At 42.0% G+C, this 21,806-nt stretch overlaps 1 protein-coding gene across 2 annotated transcripts in view; it reads left to right on the top strand.

Moving 5' to 3' along the window:
• Positions 1–21,806, top strand: part of CNTLN (centlein) — a 584,642-nt gene that overhangs the window by 382,544 nt on the left and 180,292 nt on the right. For both annotated transcript variants that reach the window (XM_073636639.1, XM_073636630.1), the window contains 2 exons: positions 9,629–9,716; positions 11,027–11,241. In XM_073636639.1, coding sequence (XP_073492740.1) covers positions 9,629–9,716; positions 11,027–11,241 — 303 coding nt within the window. The remainder of the gene's footprint in view (positions 1–9,628; positions 9,717–11,026; positions 11,242–21,806) is intronic.

The following is a 21,806-nucleotide window of genomic DNA, read 5'->3' as shown; positions in this document are numbered from 1 at the left end:
CACACGAAATATGTGAAAAGTGACTGGTGCTTATACATACATCCTGATACACAGAATATATAGAAATATATAAAAAATTTATAGCAGCTAACTTTAAACGTAACCAGTCTCTGACTGGCTTGGCATACGCCTGCTGTGACTCAACACACTCCCAGGTGTATATATATACAAAGTGAATCGTGCTTATAGTGCATAACATAAAGTGACAGTCTTAATATGGCTGAGTGATATACAGTTCATTCATATGCATACAAATAACACATGCAACAAAAAATTAAAAAAAGTGCTCCGCTTGGAAAATATCAATTATTCAAATTCCACAAAATATGAGTGATCCACTTGGTGCTAAATATAAGTGACGGTAGTGGTAAGTCTTCATGCAGCAAAGCACACACTAGTGGGCAGTGGCCCCTTACCTGAAGGTAATGGGGTACTCGTATTTAGCCATGGCAACCTTTCGTTGTAGAGACCGTGGAAACAACCAGCTGTGAGAGATGGTGGAGATGTAGTCCTATCCTGGTCTATCTCCTATGAGGGCGTCTAATCCTTTCAAGTAGTGTCCCGGGGTCACCCAGATAAATTAGAAAAGGAAGCCCACAATAGTATAATATTGTATGGAAATAATAATAATACGCGTGACGCGTGACGTCACGGGACAGGCACTCTATGACTGTTTTTGTATTACGAGCTCGCCGCTCGTCGGATCTCCACCCGGTATTAATGATTGTAATGTGAGTACACATGTTTTTTTTTAATAAAGATTTGTACGTTTTCCATACAATATTATACTATTGTGGGCTTCCTTTTCTAATTTATCTGGGTGACCCCGGGACACTACTTGAAAGGATTAGACGCCCTCATAGGAGATAGACCAGGATAGGACTACATCTCCACCATCTCTCACAGCTGGTTGTTTCCACGGTCTCTACAACGAAAGGTTGCCATGCCTTAAAGTGGCTAAATGCGAGTACCCCATTACCTTCAGGTAAAGGGCCACTGCCCACTAGTGTGTGCTTTGCTGCATGAAGACTTACCACTACCGTCACTTATATTTAGCACCAAGTGGATCACTCATATTTTGTGGACTTTGAATAATTGATCATTTCCAAGCGGAGCACTTTTTTTTATTTTTTGTTGCATGTGTTATTTGCATGCATATGAATGAACTGTATATCACTCAGCCATATTAAGACTGTCACTTTATGTTATGCACTATAAGCACGATTCACTTTGTATATATATACACCTGGGAGTGTGTTGAGTCACAGCAGGCATATGCCAAGCCAGTCAGAGACTGGTTACGTTTAAAGTTAGCTGCTATAAATTTTGTATATATTTCTATATATTCTGTGTATCAGGATGTATGTATAAGCACCAGTCACTTTTCACATATTTCGTGTGTTATATTGTTAGAACCAGTAGAGTACTTGTATGATAGGTATATAGTCATACGCTGCTAGAAGACACACCATCACCATATACTCTTACTACTGTGTCACATTTAGTCACTATTTAATTGATATATCATTTATCTATATCTTATTTTTTATCCTCATTTATTTGTGTTTGGAGGCACTCACCATCACTGAGGTATCACACGTATAATCATTGTTTATCTAAAGGATTAGCGCAGCACCACATTTTTACTCCGTCTTATTTTAGCCAGGGACAGGCTGTACCCTATCCGGTGTAGGCTGCTTTTCCTTGTTTTACCTTGATTTGGGCTTCTCCCTTTCTCCCACACCCCATCTCACGATAGCGCAGGAATACCCTATAACCTTTTTGACATCACTTCACTAACCCCACACACACACACACACACACACACACACACACACACACACACACACACACACACACACACACACACACAATGCACGGACCACCACTGGTGCTGACAGTTCCTTGACATTCCTGTTTGCACCTTCCAGCACACTAGGAGTTAACAGTGGAATGTGCACAGGATAGCCAGGGACCTGTCAGCACAAAGCGAGAGGTGTAAGTAGAAGTAGAGTACACATTTGTACTCTACTGTCTACTTACTGTTGTTAAAATTACTTTATTTTAATAAATGCTGTATTACAATTGATGATGCGCCCCGCTGTACTGTATGTGCTTTTTAAAAAACTATGTCACTTCATACCGAATTTCACAGTAGTACGATACATGTGACTCCTGGCCCTTCCTGCCCCTCTCCGCTCTCCTCTCACGTCTCCTGAGTCCTGACATCAGCGGGGAATTCTCAGCCCCGCCTGCTGACTATAGCCATCGTATCAGAGGAGAGGCGGGCTGAGAATTCCCCGCTGACGTCAGGACTCAGGAGAGGGGCGGGGTGGGCCGGGAGTCACATGTATCGTACTACTGTGAAATTCAGTATGACATAACACAGTTTTTTAAAAAGCACATACAGCGGGGCACATCATCCATTGTAATACAGCATTTATTAAAATAAAGTATTTTTGAAAAAACGCTCGGAGCGCTTTCCCGGGAGGGGCGGAGCTAGTCGTCATGACATCACACGCAATCGATTTTCCGGTCCTTATGCATCAATGCCGCATCGGGGACACCCGAATCGCGATGCAACAATTAATTTCAGCACCCCTAATATTCCTAATTACAATATTTTACAGCTATTAATGGAGATATCACATAAACTCATAAGGCAACATCCTGGACCCCCCTTAATCCTCCAAATCCTCAAGCAAGTCGTCTTCACAATGAGGGGACACCCCCCATATTTCAGAGTAGGGAGCATCTGTTGGCCTTTGCAGCCATCTGGTCCCAAGGCATTTCAGACATTTGGATCCAGGATGTTGTATCCAGAGAGTACGAAGGTGAAGTTTTGGTCTCTGTGTCCTCCCAGTTTCATTTTGTCAAACCTGCCAACATCCCTGCATAGTTTGCTAATGCTACTCTGGCATAGTTCCTCTCCCAAAGGGTCATAGTCATTGTCTTTGAAAAGGAGAGGTTTTAAAGTTTCTTTTGCAACCTGTTCATCGTCTCAAAAGCAAAAGGGTGGCATCCACCCCATACTGAATCCAAAGGTTCTTAAAGTGGATGTAAACACCATTCATGAAATTTGAGCTGGGCACATATATCTGCAGTGTTTTCCTATCTCTCTCCAACTCCTTCTTGCAGCTACAAAAATTCTTCAAGGAATTTGCCAAGTCAGTCATTGCCTCCATCCATCCAGGAGACCTTCTGGCCTTTTTAGACCTCAAACATGCCTAGTTGTACAGTCAGGTCCATTAATATTGGGACATCAACACAATTCTAATCTTTTTGGCTCTATACACTACCACAATGGATTTGAAATGAAACGAACAAGATGTGCTTTAGATGCAGACTTTCAGCTTTAATTTGAGGGTATTTACATCCAAATCAGGTGAACGGTGTAGGAATTACAACAGTTTGTATATGTGCCTCCCACTTTTTAATGGGACAGTTGGCTGCTCAGCTGTTCCATGGCCAGGTGTGTGTTATTCCCTCATTATACCATTTACAAGGAGCAGATAAAAGGTCCAGAGTTCATTTCAAGTGTGGTATTTGCATTTGGAGTCTGTTGCTGTCAACTCTCAATATGAGATCCAAAGAGCTGTCACTATCAGTGAAGCAAGCCATCATTTGGCTGAAAAAAAACAAAACAAACCCATCGGAGAGATAGCAAAAACATTAGGTGTGGCTAAATCAACTGTTTGGAACATCCTTAAAAAGAAAGAACGCACCGGTGAGCTCAGCAACACCAAAAGACCCGGAAGACCACGGAAAACAACTGTGGTGGATTACCGAAGAATTCTTTCCCTGGTGAAGAAAACACCCTTCACAACAGTTGGCCAGATTAAAAACACTCTCCAGGAGGTAGGTGTATGTGTGTCAAAGTCAACAATCAAGAGAAGACTTCACCAAAATGAATACAGAGGGTTCACCACAAGATGTAAACCATTGGTGAGCCTCAAAAACAGGAAGGCCAGATTAGAGTTTGCCAAACAACATCTAAAAAAGCCTTCACAGTTCTGGAACAACATCCTATGGACAGATGAGATCAAGATCAACTTGTACCAGAGTGATGGGAAGAGAAGAGTATGGAGAAGGAAAGGAACTGCTCATGATCCAAAGCATACCACCTCATCAGTGAAGCATGGTGGTAGTAGTGTCATGGCGTGGGCATGTATGGCTGCCAATGGAACTGGTTCTCTTGTATTTATTGATGACGTGACTGCTGACAAAAAGCAGCAGGATGAATTCTGAAGTGTTTCGGGCAATATCTCATTGCTCATATTCAGCAAAATGCTTCAGAACTCATTGGACGCCGCTTCACAGTGCAGATGGACAATGACCCGAAGCAGAGGCATGGCAGAGCATCACCAGGGATGAAAACCAATGTCTGGTGATGTCTATGCGTTCCAGACTTCAGGCTGTAATTGACTGCAAAGGATTTGCAACCAAGTATTAAAAAGTGAAAGTTTGATGGATGATTGTTAATCTGTCCCATTTCTTTTGGTCCCTTAAAAAGTGGGAGGCACGTATACAAACTGTTGTAATTCCTATACCGTTCACCTGATTTGGGTGTAAATACCCTCTAATTAAAGCTGAACGTCTGCAGTTAAAGCACATCTTGTTTGTTTCATTTCAAATCCATTGTGGTGGTGTATAGAGCCAAAAAGATTAGAATTGTGTCAATGTCCCAATATTTATGGACCTGACTGTCATCTTCCCGACGCATCAACACTACCTGTATATTGTTCTGGACACACAACATTACCAATTATTTGCTTCTCCATTTGGCCTGCACCTCAGGCATTCACCAAGGTACTAGCCCCTGTGTTTGCTCTGCCACACTCTGTACTGTATATATAGTGGGTTATCTTGGTGTCCTTCTGAGGGAGCAGACAATTCAGACTCTGCCAGCCATTGTGTTTCAGACTGTGTCAACTTCCTGGCTTTCAGGTTCCACAACAAAGTGAGCTGGTCTATCTCCAGATCTAAGGGTCTTCTTGCCTGCACAGTGGATGCTCTGGAAGCTCCATGGGATCAGGTTAATCTCATCTACACCCTTCCTCCTCTTAAACTCCTTCCATGCCTGATCTGTAGAATTGCAAGGGACGGCATTCCATTGATTTTTATTGCACTAAATTGGCCCAGGAGGACGGCATACTCTAACCTTATCAGTCTCTTGACAGTCTTTTCGTTGGCCCTCTCAAGTGTCTGGCTCTTTTGCCCCAAGAGCCGATTTACCACCCTGCTTCTTATATGCTGACTTCATTGACCACTTAAGAACAGGTTATTCCTATTGCTCTTGAAAGCCGGTGAAATTAACATCTCACAAAGTCTACCATTGAGTTTGGATAGCCTGTTTCTCTTGGTGCAGGGCAAAAAAAATTCTATCCCAGGAAGTTTTCCATGGGGTGAATCCTGTTTTTTCTTCAGTCTGGTCTTGACCAAATTTTGGCTTTGAGTACCACCATGATTCAGATTTTAGCATTCACGTTTTTTTTTTTTTTTTTTTTGTTCAGAGACCGCTTTCCTATCATTCCTTAGTGAAGACCTTCATGTATGGTGTTTCTCACATTGTTCCTCCTGTATGTTCCCTAGTGACTCAGTGGGATCTCAACCTAGTTCTGTCGGTTCTTCAGAAAAACGTTTTGAACTTACAGTGGGGCAAAAAAGTATATAGTCAGCCACCAATTGTGCAAGTTCTCCCACTTTGAAAGATGAGAGAGGCCTGTAATTGTCATCATAGGTATACCTCAACTATGAGAGACAAAATGTGGAAAGAAATCCAGAAAATCACATTGTCTGATTTTTGAAAGAATTTATTTGCAAATTATGGTGGAAAATAAGTATTTGGTCAATATCAAAAGTTCATCTCAATACTTTGTTATATATCCTTTGTTGGCAATGACAGAGGTCAAACGTTTTCTGTAAGTCTTTACAAGGTTGTCACACACTGTTGCTGGTATGTTGGCCCATTCCTCCATGCAGATCTCCTCTAGAGCAGTGATGTTTTGGGGCTGTCGCTAGGCAACACGGACTTTCAACTCCCTCCAAAGGTTTTCTATGAGGTTGAGACTGGCTAGGCCATTCCAGGACCTTGAAATGTTTCTTACGAAGCCACTCCTTCATTGCACTGGCGGTGTGTTTGGGATCATTATCATGCTGAAAGACCCAGCCACGTTTCATCTTCAATGCCCTTGCTAAAGGAGGAGGTTTGCACTCAAAATCTCATGATACATGGCCCCATTCATTCTTTCATGTACACGGATCAGTCGTCCTGTTCCCTTTGCAGAGAAACAGCCCCAAAGCATGATGTTGCCACCCCCATGCTTTACATTAGGTATGGTGTTCTTTGGTTGCAACTCAGCATTCTCTCTCCTCCAAATACAACGAGTTGTGTTTCTACCAAACAGTTCTACTTTGGTTTCATCTGACCATATGACATTCTCCCAATCCTCTTCTGGATCATCCAAATGCTAGCAAACCTCAGACGGACCCGGACATGTACTGGCTTAAGCAGGGGGACACGTCTGGCACTGCAGGATCTGAGTCCCCGGTGGCGTAGTGTGTTACTGGTGGTAGCCTTTGTTACGTTGGTCCCAGCTCTCTGCAGGTCATTTACTAGGTCCCCCCCATGTGGTTCTGGGATTTTTGCTCACCGTTCTTGTGATCATTTTGACCCCACGGGGTGAGATCTTGCGTGGAGCCCCAGATCGAGGGAGATTATCAGAGGTCTTGTATGTCTTCCATTTTCTAATTATTGCTTCCACGGTTGATTTCTTCACACCAGGCTGCTTGCCTGTTGCAGATTAAGTCTTCCCAGCCTGGTGCAGGTCTACAATTTTGTTTCTGGTGTCCTTCGACAGCTTTTTGGTCTTCACCATAGTGGAGTTTGGAGTGTGACTGTTTGAGGTTGCGGACAGGTGTCTTTTATACTGATAACAAGTTCAAACAGGTGCCCTTAATACAGGTATTGAGTGGAGGACAGAGGAGCCTCTTAAAGAAGAAGATACAGGTCTGTGAGAGTCAGAAATCTTGCTTGTTTGTAGGTGACCAAATACTTATTTTCCACCATAATTTGCAAATAAATTCTTTCAAAAATAGGACAATGTGATTGTCTGGATTTGTTTCCACATTTTGTCTCTCATAGTTGAGGTATACCTATGATGACAACTACAGGCCTCTCTCATCTTTTTAAAAACTTGCACAAGTGGTGGCTGACTAAACACTTTTTTGCCCCACTGTATTAGGGATAAATTGCCCTGGAAAGAGAGGGTGTCTGATCCAGTGCTGGCGTGCAGCCCTTTCAACCAATCCCATGTATTGTTCCTCCTTAATATCTCTGCAGGTAAATTCAGCATCTATCCGTTTTGACATGCTCTCTGTGCAAGGGTATGTGTGTGTGATGCTTTTTGAAGTTTTTTTTTTAATTTTTGTTTATTTTTGTTTAATTTTATTTACTGTGCTAGATCAGTGGTGTAGCCAGGGGGACAGATAAGTGTTCTTTTCTTTCCAGGGAGGCTTTTGTTTTTTTAAGATAGAGATAGCCTTCATGGTTTTCCAAATAAGTGCAGGTCTTCATATGAAAGCAATATTTGTCTGGCTATCTCTGGAATCAGTACTCTCCAGGTCACTGACCCAAATCTCCAAATTATGCCAAGTAAAAGTAAAATCAGTGATTTTGATCTCTCTAAATTTCTAATGCCAAGATCGACATGGAAGTCTCAATATTTCCTCAGTAGACATGTTCCTTAACCACCCTGGCGATATGATTATGTCAAATTTTTACGTCTCAAAGCGGTACGTTGTTTTGCATTGAAATTTGGCATTTTATATTGTAGGCCTGTAATTCTTAGTAATAACACACTTAAATCTGTCCAAACAGGAGTCTAGTAGACATCCCGGGTATGATAAAGTTTCAAACACAAAATGTCCATACATAAAGTGTAAAAAAAAAATATATATATATATTCAGGCGTCAATGATGCAGAAATTTTAAAATAGTAACAGTTCTAAAAATAGATGAATCGTGTCTTCCAAGGAGAAAGTGCTGGTGAATTAAAGTGCTTGAAATCACATCTAGCAGCAGTGACAAGGTGACTTTGCCTCTAGCACAAAAAAAGTGATGGAGTGACTGTGATGAGTGAGTCTTCAGTGCAAATACACCTATGGGTATGATGGCCCCTTACCTTACTGCTATAAGGTAAACAGTATATCATAAATAGCCTTGAGTTATTCAGATGTTGTATCCTATAAGCAATCTCTCTGAGTGTATGTCCTCCTTAGTTCCAGGTTGCCTATAGCCCAGTAGAAATATCCCATATACTTGTCCTATATTCCTGTCAGGATGGATATTATGGGCCAGTGCAGGAGAAACACAGGAGACTCCAATAGTGAAGTAAGTTTAGGAATTTAAATTTATTAAGGCAGCAGGGTAAACTGCTGTACTCACAAAGAGGCATATGCAGCAAAATACAAACGAGTGGCGAGCTTGTGATAAAAAAAAGTCACTTCCGGTGTCCGTACATTCGTAGGAACTTATACAACTTGATACAACATATGGATAACCCCAGTCTATTTATGATATGCTGTTTACCTTACAGCAGTAAGGTAAGGGGCAATCATACCCATAGGTGTATTTGCACTGAAGACTCACTCATCACAGTCACTCTATTTTTGCACTTTATGTATGGACATTTTATGGTTTACATAAGTTGATTTGCACAGTGAAATCTCACTCACAGCTTTACCTTTCTTGGTTTTTATCGATTTATTTATGTACTTTACACTATTGTTATTTATGTTATTTAGTAGCATGGTATACTCATAGCACTTTAGAGCATGTTAGTATATTTTGGAGCTCGGCACCATATATTGGTTTTATTTATTTGATTCTTGGGCTGTGTTTGCTGCAACCAAAATACCTTTACTTTATAGTTTTAGTGAGTGCGGGAATATCCCTTGTTTTAAAGTTTGAAACATGAAATTATAAATTATAATATAATAAATAATTATAAAAAATAATAAAATAACAATAATAAAATGAATTTCCCCACAATTCACTATCGCTCAATTCTGGAAGTGTTCTAATTTACTATTACTGTTTTCTAGCTGGTCTAAAACCACTTTTGACGTAAAGGGACACTTTTTGGTTGCCATGGACAATCTCAAGTTTACAGGCAGAAAGGACAGTATATATAACATAAAACCGCATGCAGGGCACTGGACAAAGCATAAGGGATGTGAAATTATTTGATACAGTAATGTAATCTGTATTATTACAGTGTACTGTATGTGTTATGTTTTGTGTACTTTTTGAATTTGCCGCCGGGCTCCGCCCCCAGGCGTCACGATGCTCACAAGGAACATTGCAGGATCCTGGCGACAAGGTAAGTAACCTGGACCAGGATCCTGAGATGCAATCCCGAGTGTGGCTTGGGGTTACCGCTAATGGTACTGAAATTTAACCCTGAGCCACGCTCGGGATTACCGCCAGGGAGGTTAATACAAAGGAGGTCAGGAGTAAGACAGCCTACAGTATTCTGGCAGGATTGTCAAACTGTAAATTCATCCATTAGAGACAATTTTAATCAATTTGTTTCCATAGTAAGAGTTTCTTTTAATTTTTCTGCAGAAAGAGTTTTGGGACATACGGTCAAAGAAAGTAGGACATTTAAAAAGATGTCAATTAAGAGTGAAGCGTGATACATCTGCAAAAAAAGGTATGTAATTTTCTGTCAGAATGCTACTGCTGTTTTTTTTTTATTATTATTATTTCAACATCTTATTCTTCAGTAGAGCTTTTTCAAGATAGTGATTCGGCATTGGGAAAAATCTGGTTTATTGTTTATTTTCGAGTATAAGCCTAAACAGGCTTACATTTAAAAACTGTGAGCATTAGAGTTTCCATGGCATTCTGCATTGTAATTTGCTAAAAAGGTGATTTTTTTTACAGTAGTTGCTGAATGGGATTGCCTATCCAAACTTGACTGCTTTAATAAAAAATAAAAAAGCTTTGCTATTGCTTATCACACATATCAGCTGCAAGCAAAGGCAAGTGGGTTATTGTAAAACAAAAAAAAAGTACCCATGCTCAGTTTTTAGTTTCAATACATTTTTCATTGTAGAGAATAAAGCTACAATACCATTTTACGTTAATTGCAAAAGAAAAGTAACAGGCTTACAATTACAGTGTGAGGAAGGTGGGAGGGGAAACGAAGAGGAGGAGCTGGTATGACTTTGCAGTGAAATAAGCTAAATTGTAGAGAAAAGGAATAGGATTGCAACATTAATTTCATAATGGCGCATAGTGGATGGGAAAGGCATGGAATCCAAGGCCTATGCAAGAGAATTTCGTAAACTATAATGCCTCGTACATACGAGCGGACTTTTCGACGGACTAGGTCCGACAGTCTTTCCGCCGGACTTTCAGATGAACGGACTTGGACACACACGATCACACCAAAGTCCGTCGGATTGGTACGTGATGACGTACGACCACACTAAAAAAAAAGCTGCCCTAGTGTCGGTTTTAGTCCGTTGGACTAGCATACAGACGAGCGGATTTTTCGACTCGAGTCCGTCGGAAAGATTTGAAACATGTTTTATTTCTAGGTTCGTCGGACTTTTGGGAAAAAAAGTCCGCTGGAGCCCACACACAATCGAATTGTCCGACGGAGTCCGGTCAGCCGGACCAAGTCTGCCGGAAAGTCCGCTCGTGTGTACGTGACATAACAGGAAGTAGCAATCAGGATGGTAATGTGCAACAAGGATGTTGTAGCCAGGAAAACCAGGTAATCGTCCATGTTTTTACAGACAGATACACACACTATAGCTAGATATCTAAACACACGTACAGATGGTGTTTAACTCACCGAAGGACCGTCAGCATAGCACTGCTGCCTCCATATGTCTTGTCTTGATGCTCTTCATTCTGTAGCACCAGGTTCATTTCAATTAAATTGTTACTGGAATAAAGTATTGTATAGTATTGTAATAAAATTATAATTTTTACAAATGTTCTTATATTTAGCACGAAAAGACCATAAAAAAAAAAGATGCCCTTGCACTACTTCAACATCGTTACTGGAAAGAGTTGCATCTTTACAACACCAAGTATCTGTATTACAGAGAGGGAAACAGGCTGCCACAGCCTCTGTGAGCAAGTTGAATGAAGAAAAAATTAAACTAGCAGCTGAACTGCAGCTGGCACACCAAAGACTTCAAATCAGCAAGCAGATGGTAAAGGTAAGGAATGTTCTTTGCTTTGCATAGAGCAGGAAAATCAGTGAAATAATTGCAGTTCTCAAATAAGACACCAAACACATCAATAATTTTTTTTTTTTATTACTTTGCATTCATTGTGTAACATCTGTGTGTATTTTTTTTTTTTTTGTATTTTCTGTAATAAGTGAAAAGACAATGGACACTATTGTATTCTTTTTCTAAATGATATACTTTGAGCATTTGTTTTCTTCCGACTACCTTCTCCCACCTGGTCACAATCATGTCTTCATTGCTGCGTGGATTTCTTCCCAAGGCAAGAATGTTCTAGTGGGCAGCTGTTCTGTTTATCAATGCTGTGCTGAGTCTGCAATTTTATTAGCAACTTTAGACCTCACCAATTAGTCACTTAAGTGCCATGGCTCACATTATATGCACAATCAGCATAGAGTAGGCCAGCAGGACGTCAATATTAGGTGAAAGTGTTTTTTTTTTTTTTGTTTTTTTGTGTTTAAGGCTTCTAAATGGTAATAATTTCTATTTTGTTTGAAATGAAAAAGACACATGATTAGTGTTTAAAAATGTCCACAGTTTTGGGCAAGCTGCGTTGCCGTCAATATATATATTTTGTATTGTCTGTTTGTCTCTTACTGGTGCTTCATAATGCGGGCTTCTGAAATTAGACTGGTTCATTATTGTTTCCAGTTGGTTTTTATAACTTATTGCATTTAAGAATTTGCACTGCTTGGGGGCACATGTGCAAGATTGCCCATGCCAATGACATGCTTTGAAGGTTCCCCATACCACCCACACAAAGACACTGCTATACTACAACATACACAACCTGCTCCAGCAATCCTGACCGCTCTTAGTACCAGCTTCACTCGCTCCACCTGCAGCAGTGGTCAACACCAGTATCAAGGTTATGAAAAAGCCAAAATCTATCTGAGATGTGGTGGTCAGGCTCCCCTCTAAGATGGCATCAGTGGCAACTCCTCCAGCAGCTTCTCCTGCATCTCCCAGCCTGTCAGCTCCCAAACACACTGAGGACTTTATCCCCCCTTCCTCTGTGGGTGACAGCTCACATGTTCAATTCCAGCAGAAGCTGCTATAGAAAATCAATTTCATGCTGCGGAAGTCTTTACGGACTTTACTGTGCCAGATTCACTGCCTCTCTAAAGAAATTAGAGATATTGGACAACATACAAGAAATCTGGAAGACAAGATGGAGCACTTTGGTTCAGTGCTGGAAGAACCAGTCCGAGAAGTAGCTGATGTGTGACATGAAAATGACTTACTCGCATCTCTCTTGGAGGATGCTGAGAATAGATTCTGCCACTCCAACTTGCGAATACAGGGTCTTCCCAAACATATCACAAACGTTCATTCAGTGGTCACTACACTCTTCCAACAGCTGGCACCCTCTATCCTCATTGAGTGCTTAGAAATGAATGGGGTCCACAGCGCCTCACCCATAGAACATCAGACAGACTGCCAGGAGGCATGATTCACCTGCACTTTTTTTGCTTTAAAGAAACCCTCCTTCAAACTGCTAGAGACACTCAGACCCTATCTTTTCAGGGATATAATTATTTGCTGTACCAAGATCTCACACCCCAGATCATCGCCTGCCGTAGAGCCATGAAATCTTATCTACTAATTATTTTCAGCCACAAGATCCGCTGCAGATGGGGCTTCTCTTTTATTATCCTTCTTTCTTACTGAGGGAATCAATATAGTGGTTTAGCACTGAAGAAATCCAAGACCACCTGGAACCCATTCAACTGTGCTCTTCAGACCTGGACCCTCTTTCAATGGGACACAACTGTTAACTCTCAAGGACACCATCACCAGATCTAGAACACATAATGCTCTTTATCCATGGGGCAAACCCCTGCACCACAATGAAGAAGAAGTTTCAACAACTCCCAGAGCAGCCAAGCCTCAAGTTACCCTGGGCGCAATACACACCACAGTGTATTTATTGTAACTCTGTCTGCGTGTAGGTAAAATACTACCTTTTATAGTGCAAAACGCCCAGTTGTCTTTGCAATGGAAATCCTCGACTGTAAATGTTATTTTATGTTTCTTTTTTCTGATCTATTTCTAGAATTACCACATATCTTGGTCAAGTGGATATTGCTCCCGGGTGAGATTAGTTTATCCTCTACCAGTGTTCACTAGCTCTTCTATTCTTTGCAGGTTTATGCATTCCCCATTTTTATAATTCTAACATCTGCTGAGGTTTTTCAACATGTCCCTCCCTACATGAAGTGGTAATGCTGAACTCTTGTTAATGCTGTAATAAACTTAATCTTTAAGTTACATTTGTTTCCATATGCTTGCTGTCTTTATTGCCTGTTTGCAGGTGGCAGTCAATGCAACCTCCCTTTTTACTTCCTCACCTTACTCAAGCCCCCCCTTTGGTGAGAAAGTACAAACTTGTACCCGAGTGGTGCTCTGTATTTTTGCTTCCCACGTTAAATTGTTTCATTGTGATCACTGTTGATTAACCTGTATGTGAGTATTGTTCCTTAACAACCCATTTTCCATACCACATTTTGTATTTTGTAAACCTTTCTACTTCTCTTCCCTCCCCCTATTTCTTGTGAGTGACAAGACGGAACATCAGGGAGTTTTAATAGGTTTTTGCAGCTCACTTTTAGGCTCTGTACACTGTTGCAGATCCTGCAGGTAGGTACTTGCTTTTACAGGGCTTCATGCAAGATTCAGAAATTGCTGTAGTGTGTTACTTTGCCCCTATCAGAGATCAGATCCCTTTATTTACCTGCTACAAGTAATATATCTGTATTTGAGGGGAACACGCATTATCTGTGGAGATTCTAATCTTACTCTACATCCAACCCTAGATAAAACTGAAGATTTTAAGCAACACTGTACCACAGCTTTTAAATTTAGGTTCCTTTTCAATCAATATAGGCTTGTAGATCTACTTTATAGCAAGAGCTCAATCCCACTAGATGTGAATATCCATTCTATCCTCAACCACACAATTCCTTTTCTAAGATCGACCACATTTTTAATTTCAATACTTTTTAAAGGTACTTGAAGTATGCAGTGTCTAGCAAGCTATATTTCGTTCTTAGGGTGTAGAAAGATTTTAAGCTAATATTGTGATATAGATCGTCTAGTAAATGGATACTGCGAGCATTCCAGTCTTCACTTGATAAGTCTGGAATTAAAAAGGAGAGAGTGGAGATCGGAATGGGCATAGAAATACCTTGTGAATCTGATACAGGAGCAGTACACAAAGTGTGCTATGCTTTCAGAGTAAGAAGTAAGATTTGTAGATGCCAAGTTTGTATACAAAGAAGCTAGCAGGTAAGTGTATAAGCATTTTCCAAGTACCTGGTGTTACCCAATTTCGCTCCATAGAGCTATCAACAAGTAAACCAGTCTTTCAGTTGTGTTCATGTATTAGCTGTATGATAGTCTTGTAAGTCAGCATGACGCAGACCTCCCACTATTCTGAATTTGATTAATCGCTAAATGAGAATCTTGCTTTTTTGCCTTGCCACAATATCTGTTTAACCACCTCAATACAGGGCACCCCCTTCCTGCCCAAGCCATTTTTCAGCTTTTAGCGCTGTCACACTTTGAATGACAGTTGTGAGGTCATGCTACACTCTAACCATGTGAAATTGTTATCATTTTCTCCACACAAATAGAGCTTTCTTTTGGTGGTATTTAATCACTCCTGGGTTTTTTATTTTTTCCTAAAAAAAAAAAAAAATTTGAAAAAAAAAAAAATCACTTACGTTCTATCAGTAAATTTTGTAACTAATTAATTTTTCTCCTTCACTGATGGACGCTGATGAGGCTGCACTGATAGGCTGCACTGATGAGATGGCACTGATGAGGCATGAATACGCCGCACTTAGGGGCACTGATAGGCGACACTGATGGGTGTGCACAGATAGGCGACACTGATGGGCACAGATAGGCGACACTGATGGGCATTGATGGGTGACATTGATGGGCAGCAGTGATGGGCATTGATAGGCAGCACTGATAGCGAGCACTGACTGGCATCACTAATGGCCACTGCTGGCACTTGTGGGCACAGATTGGTGGCAATTGTGAGCACTGGTTGCACTGATTGCTGGCAGTGGTGGGCAATCATTGCTAGCACTGTTGGGCTTGTAATCGGGGCACTGATGATCAGTGCCTTGATTACATACTTAGCTGTCCCCTGTTTGGTGATGCCGCTGATCGGCTCTCCTCTCCTCACACTTTGTCAGTGTGAGGCGAGGAGCACCGATTACCGGCATCTCCGTGTTTACATGTGACCGGCTGTGATTGGACACAGCCAATCACATGGTTAAAGAGCTGCGGCTCTTTACACAGATCGGGGCCGCTCCATGTCCTAGCAACACGGCGCGGCAACGATCGCCATGCTGCACGCCCCCGGGGGCGCGCAAGAGCAGTTGTTCTGGGAGGCCGTCATGACGTCCACCCAGAATGAGAGCCGCACCACCCAGCCGTCATTTGACAGTGGGCGGGTGGCAAGTGGTTAAAGGTGAACGTAAGGAAGCCAAATGGGATTTACTGGCTAGTATAGGTAATGTTCGAAAAGTGTACAAAATCGAGGTAGTATTTGCATCTTGCATGATTTTAACAGGCGTAAGCCCTTATCTGGGGAGTCAATTACATGTGTAGAACCTTCCTTGTAGGTAAGGAGTTGGTTGGGTAGCCCCATTTGTAATTAATTATGTGATTCCTTAATCCTTCTATGATGGTATTGAGATTCTTTTGCATCATGCATTGCGAACATCTGCAAAAAATTGGAGAGCAGTGTTGAAAGTGAGGTTGCATTTCATATTTTAAGCATAAGCTGCTCCTTTACATAGAAGAAATGTATGCAGAGTAATACATCCCTCTGTACCTGTTCCGGTAAGTGAGAGGGTCTAGGCAGGCGGCAGATTCTGTCAGTGATCAATTCAGAGGGGTTTAGTTCAGGAAGTTAAAATAATGAGCAAAACCGTAGCAAATTTACGCAGCTCTGACTGTTGACCTATTTCAGAGATTCCGTTGAATTAATCATTATTGCGCCTGGATCTGTCCTCAAGATCTGCCAATTTTGCATTCATCCAGAGATGCTCATGCTCATCATGAGCATCAACCAGATCATTGATGGTAGAAGCAAATTCTCTCATTCTCCTTTCAGTATGATCAAATCGATGACCAATGACATGTATGTCAGAGCTGATTTTCCGCATTCATGTCATCATATCAGCATACCGTGCTTCTGAGGCAGTTTAGCATATCTTTTAATGTTGTATCCAATGCAGGTTGGTTTGATGTGGGGAAAGAGTTAATGGAGTTCAGAAGATCTCTAATATGTTCCTGGGAACCATGGATAGAGCTCACCTCATATTGTTGATCAGACTGCTCTTCCATCCTGAAACAAGCTTTTCTGGACTTACTGAGAGTGGAGTGTGAAAACTGAAAGGCTTTGCGATCGAAGCAGCACTTCTGTGTGGAGATCTTTGTGCCTAGAGAGGAGGAGGTGGTGAGCGGGAACCTGGAGGGGAGAAGGTGATGTTGGTGCCATTTTGTTTATGCTGCTGGTGCTGTGATGTGAAGAAGGCTGTCAGTTTGTGTGGCCTATGCTCCTCTTTCCTCATTCTCATCATGGTACTGACAGGTCGGGGAGACAAATCACGCTGTGTACTGGCCGTGAGAGTGAACTATAAAGCTGTGAGCCACTTCAGATCCCTGCCTGCCACTGGATCTCTGGGTTCATGCGATCATCTTGGCCAGTTGCTATCCATGTTTCCCCCCTGCCTCAATTGACCACATTTTTATTTAACAAGCCTCCATTCCACTTGCCATACATTCCAAGATGCACAATATTTCTTGGACGGATCATAGTCCAGTCCTACTTTACTTATCCTCCCTCTTGATAAGATCCTCAGAACATTCTTGGTCACTCAATGAATCCCTCCTGTCTGACCCATGAGTTGCTTTCTCCATTCATCTAGCCCTCCAAGAATACATCTGGCTAAACTAGATCCCTTGCACACAGTATGTCCAGCCAAACAACGGAAGGCACATAAGCCCACAATCAGCTTTGCATACAACGTGCTACTTAGGCTAAAAAAGCTAAACAACTCCTTCATCACAAACTAAAAGAAGCCTATCAACAACACTCCTTGACCTTTCAAACTTATCCCACAGCGTTAAATCATCCTGCGCAACACCCTCCTAACAGATACAACTTAAAAGCAAATCCATAGAACCAAACACACTATTACACTAAAAGAATTAAACAAAATGCTCTACTAGCCTGCAGACTCATACAAAGCCAATTCAGAATATAAGCCCATTAGCCTGAAGATCAGTAACTATGGCCTCACTAATAGTCCCTTTAAAATTCTGAACTAAATTCCAATCCCCACTCTCCAAACTTTACTCAGCTATGGACACATTCCCTACAGAAAAAGCTGATCATCTGTTCTCCAATATCTCGCCCCCTCCCTTTCCCCTAATGATAGAACCTCTGTAGACTTCCCCATTTTATCTGAAAAAGTTTCACAGGTCGTCAAGCAGCTTAAATCTAACAAAAGAACCTGGACCTGATAGCTTCCCCGCCACTTAATATAAGAAGTTTACAGGCCTACTCTCTCCCCTCCTAACTACTGCTTTCAGTAGCATTCTGAAAGACTGTAAATATGGACCAGACACCACCTCCATGACACCAAAACCCTTTACTGATCATACCTCTTGGTCCAACTATCAACCAATATCCTATATCCTGACTTGGAAAACCATCAAAATGACCTTTCTTCCCAAAATTCTTTACCATTTCCTGGTCCTACCTGTTTCAAACCCTTCTGATATCCTGTTAATGTTCCAATGCCACATTATTACCTTTGTTTGGCATAACACTAGGCCCGGACTTAAGAGAGGCACCCTTGTGCATAACAAATACTCTGGAGGTCTTTGTTTACTGCACCTTTTTAGAATGTCTCTATGTTGACCATATCACTCAAATTTATAAATACCATGCTAAATACAATACTACATTATGGGTAGCAATTGAGGCAGCTGGCTGTGATTTCCTTCAGATACATAACCTCTATTGCCCCGTACACACGGTCGGATTTTCCGATGGAAAATGTCCGATCGGAGCGTGTTGTCGGAAATTCCGACCGTGTGTGGGCTCCATCAGACATTTTCCATCGGATTTTCCGACACACAAAGTTTGAGAGCAGGAGATAAAATTTTCCGACAACAAAATCCGATTGCGTCAATTCCGACCGTGTGTGGCCTGTTCCGACGTACAAAGTGCCATGCATGCTCAGAAGAAATTTCGACACGGAACAGCTCGGTCATGTAAAATTAGCGTTCGCAATGGATACAGCACTTTCGTCACGCTGCAATGTTAAAAATGGTTTAATACAGCGCACTCTCTTCTTCTTTATAATGTGACAAGAATTAAGTATTTTTGCTGCTCATATTCACACACACTTCTCACAAACTTATTTTTTTGTTTTTTTCTTGGGATTCCCTGAATATATTGTTATTTGTCACATCTGACAGAATTTTTTATTTTTTTTGTTTTCTTTTTTTTTTATTTAAAGCCATTTTTGGTTTAGATTTTATGTTTGTATTTTTTCCAAGGCTGATCTTTGTTTAATGTTATTTTTAGTTTTACTCCAGACTATTTTTGTGTGTGTGTTTTGTGTGTCAAGTTACCACAACACCATTGATATCTTTTATTATTTAATCTCAAGGAGATTGTTTGGTGTTGGTGTCCCTTGTTAATTTCACATTGTATTTTTGAAATGTACCTGAATCCTCACAAACCAACTGTCCTTTTTGAAGTAAAACACACATAGGCAAGTATAATTCAAAACAAAATTCCTTTATTAAGGGCTCAGAACCAAACAAATAGGGAGGCAACACTGGATAAACATGAGAAATTAGCGAAGCCTGGGACCCCCAGGGCAGACATCAATTCTTGAACATCAAAATTGGTGGCCTAAGGAGTCCATATGTAAGGGAGGCCAGTCTGGTCCAGAAGTCCCAGAGATCCGGAAAGCAGCAGATGACATCTGTGTCCCCAGGCTGTGGTACCACAAGAGGCTGCATCTTTTGGCCGACCAGACTGGATCCAGGGTCCTCACTTTCTGGTCTTCCTTCCACGCTTCATTCCGGGCTGTGGCTGTGCTGTTGGAGATGTGGCAGGAGGAGGAGTAGGACCTGGAGGAGGAGGAGGACCTGGAGGAGAAGGAGGAGGAGGAGGACCTGCAAGAGGAGGAGGAGGACCATGTGTGAGTTCACAAAGGTGTGTATCAGATGTAATTTGGGCCCTCATCCCCTTATTAAGAGCCTCCAATATTAACGACTCACACATGAGTTGTTGTCCCTCCTCCATCCTCTGCATTTTAGAGGCAATGATGGCAGTGAAGTCCTCCTCCACGGTGTGTGGTGCTCCCAGGGCCTCTGTAGCCCTCCAAAAGAGGCCTATGGCAGCCTCCTCTAGGGCACTCCTCCTCCTGCCACTTTCTCTTTCCAGGTGTTAGGGAGGGACCGGCATATCAGGCAGCCTGCTCGGCCCGGCCACCTCCTGGCTGAGACTTCCCTGTGTATGAAAAAGGGACATGGTTTTAGTTTTTGCATCATCAATCACAATCCTAAATTAGTACTCCAAACTAACATCTAGTTAACATCATTGATTGGACAACCTGAACTATTTAGAGGAATGCTATACCTGGCTCAAGCTGGGCTCCTTCACATGTTGTTGCCTGGAAGGCCCAGGTTGGCCGTCAGAAGCCTCAACTGGGGGGAAGGAAGCGTGGAAGGAAGACTGGAGAGTGATGGCCTGGGTTCAGTCTGGCCTGCCAGAAAATGCAGCCTGTCATAGTACCACATCCTGGGGACATAGATGTCATCTGCTGCTCCGGATCTCTGCGAATCCTGGACTTTCTGGCGCTCCCTTACATATGTGCGCCTCAGGCCACCAATTAAGATCTTCAAATATGTGATGTCTGCCGTGGGGATCACCTGCTTCACAATTTCCAACAATTGATCCAGTGCTGCCTTCCTCTTTGTTTGGTTCCTGTAATGTGGGTGGTTGATCTCCCACAAACAGGGCAGCTCCCTGAACAGGTCAATGAATATTGACATGAAGTCATTATCTTGTAATAAGATATCCATGTTCACTGCAAGACACAACACAAGACAAAGCCTAATGTCAGACAAAACTCTCCTAATCTTGTTACAATATAGGCACAAGTTTGTCTCTTACCTTCGTTCTTACGATCGGCGCGTCCAATGCTCCTTCCTCCGCTCACAGATCGTACGTAATACGCACATGTGTTACGCTTTATACACACTGTGCATGCGTGTAACTCCGCCCGCCCCTGGCGTTCTTTCCCCGCCCCTTTTCGTTCGGCGCAGTGGGTGAAGAGCACATGGCGGAGTCCCAGCAGGTGCGTGCTAATTATAGCAACGAGGAGGAGGAAAGCCCGGAGACAGAAACGTCCCGATCCAGAAGGAGAAGATTTAAGGCCACAAATATGTCCTTTGGGGAGATGTTGGAGATGGTGGACATCCTGAAGAAGGGCGACTATGACGGGAAGTATGGGCCTTACCCCAACCCCAATATCAGAAAGGCCAAGATCATGGCGAAAGTGGTCAAAAGTCTGCACAGGAATTTCGGGGTACGACGATCGAAAGATCAGCTCAGGAAGGCTTGGTCGGACCTCAAATTAAGAGAGCCTGAGCAGTACCGAAAGATCCGGAGAGTGCTGCAAAAAAGTAAGTAGTTGTGCTGTGTTCCTATTCTTTTTGTCTTTATTACGTTCGTGCTGCTCCATATGCTTTTCTTAATTGTACAGTTTAAAATGTCAATTTTAATGTTCATGGGCCCATTATTCGTTCGTATCAAACATTTTTTTTTCGCCCTCTAAAACACCATTGTTTAGGCCATATGCATTTTCCTACATTTTTTAGGGCCTACTTGGATGCAAAATATTTGGTTGTGTAGATGGGTTTGTTACTAGAATGAAATGCAAACTAGATTCTGTGTAAGGAGAGGACACTCAGCAGCTGTTTTCACATCTGGACACTGGAGCACTAGTGTGGGACACAAGAACACCATTTTTATTAGGGGGGGGGCACACAGGTGCTCCAGTGTATACTATAGGGGGGTCTCCATCTGTGAAGCTTGTACTAAACAGGTAAAGTATTGCAGGTTGACAAAGGACAATAAAAAAGCGACATCTTGGAACCCTGCTAAAATTGACAATTGTACCCCACTTCCAAGCAATGTTTCCTATTTATAGTTCTGCCATCAAATATCTGTGTGCTAATTATACCATTTTTGTTTACATTGGGGAGAAAAGACTCGGAGGACACCCCTCATCCGAGGAGACCAGAGACCCCCCAACTCTGGAAGAAGGTAAAATATCTCCAACACAAGCGGAGCAGGAGGAGGAAGAAGATGTGGTGGAAATTGGCACCACAACAGGTGAGTGTCTGCGACCACAGACTCAGGTAAGAGATGGATGCTGGCAGATTTTTGATACCTGTTTTTGTTTGGTTTCTCTCTTTTTGGG

This window comes from Aquarana catesbeiana, linkage group LG01, assembly GCF_042186555.1.
Source record: "Aquarana catesbeiana isolate 2022-GZ linkage group LG01, ASM4218655v1, whole genome shotgun sequence".
Taxonomy (NCBI): Eukaryota; Metazoa; Chordata; class Amphibia; order Anura; family Ranidae; genus Aquarana; species Aquarana catesbeiana.
Note: the sequence above shows the minus strand (reverse complement) of the source record. Positions and strands in the feature narration are given on the sequence as shown.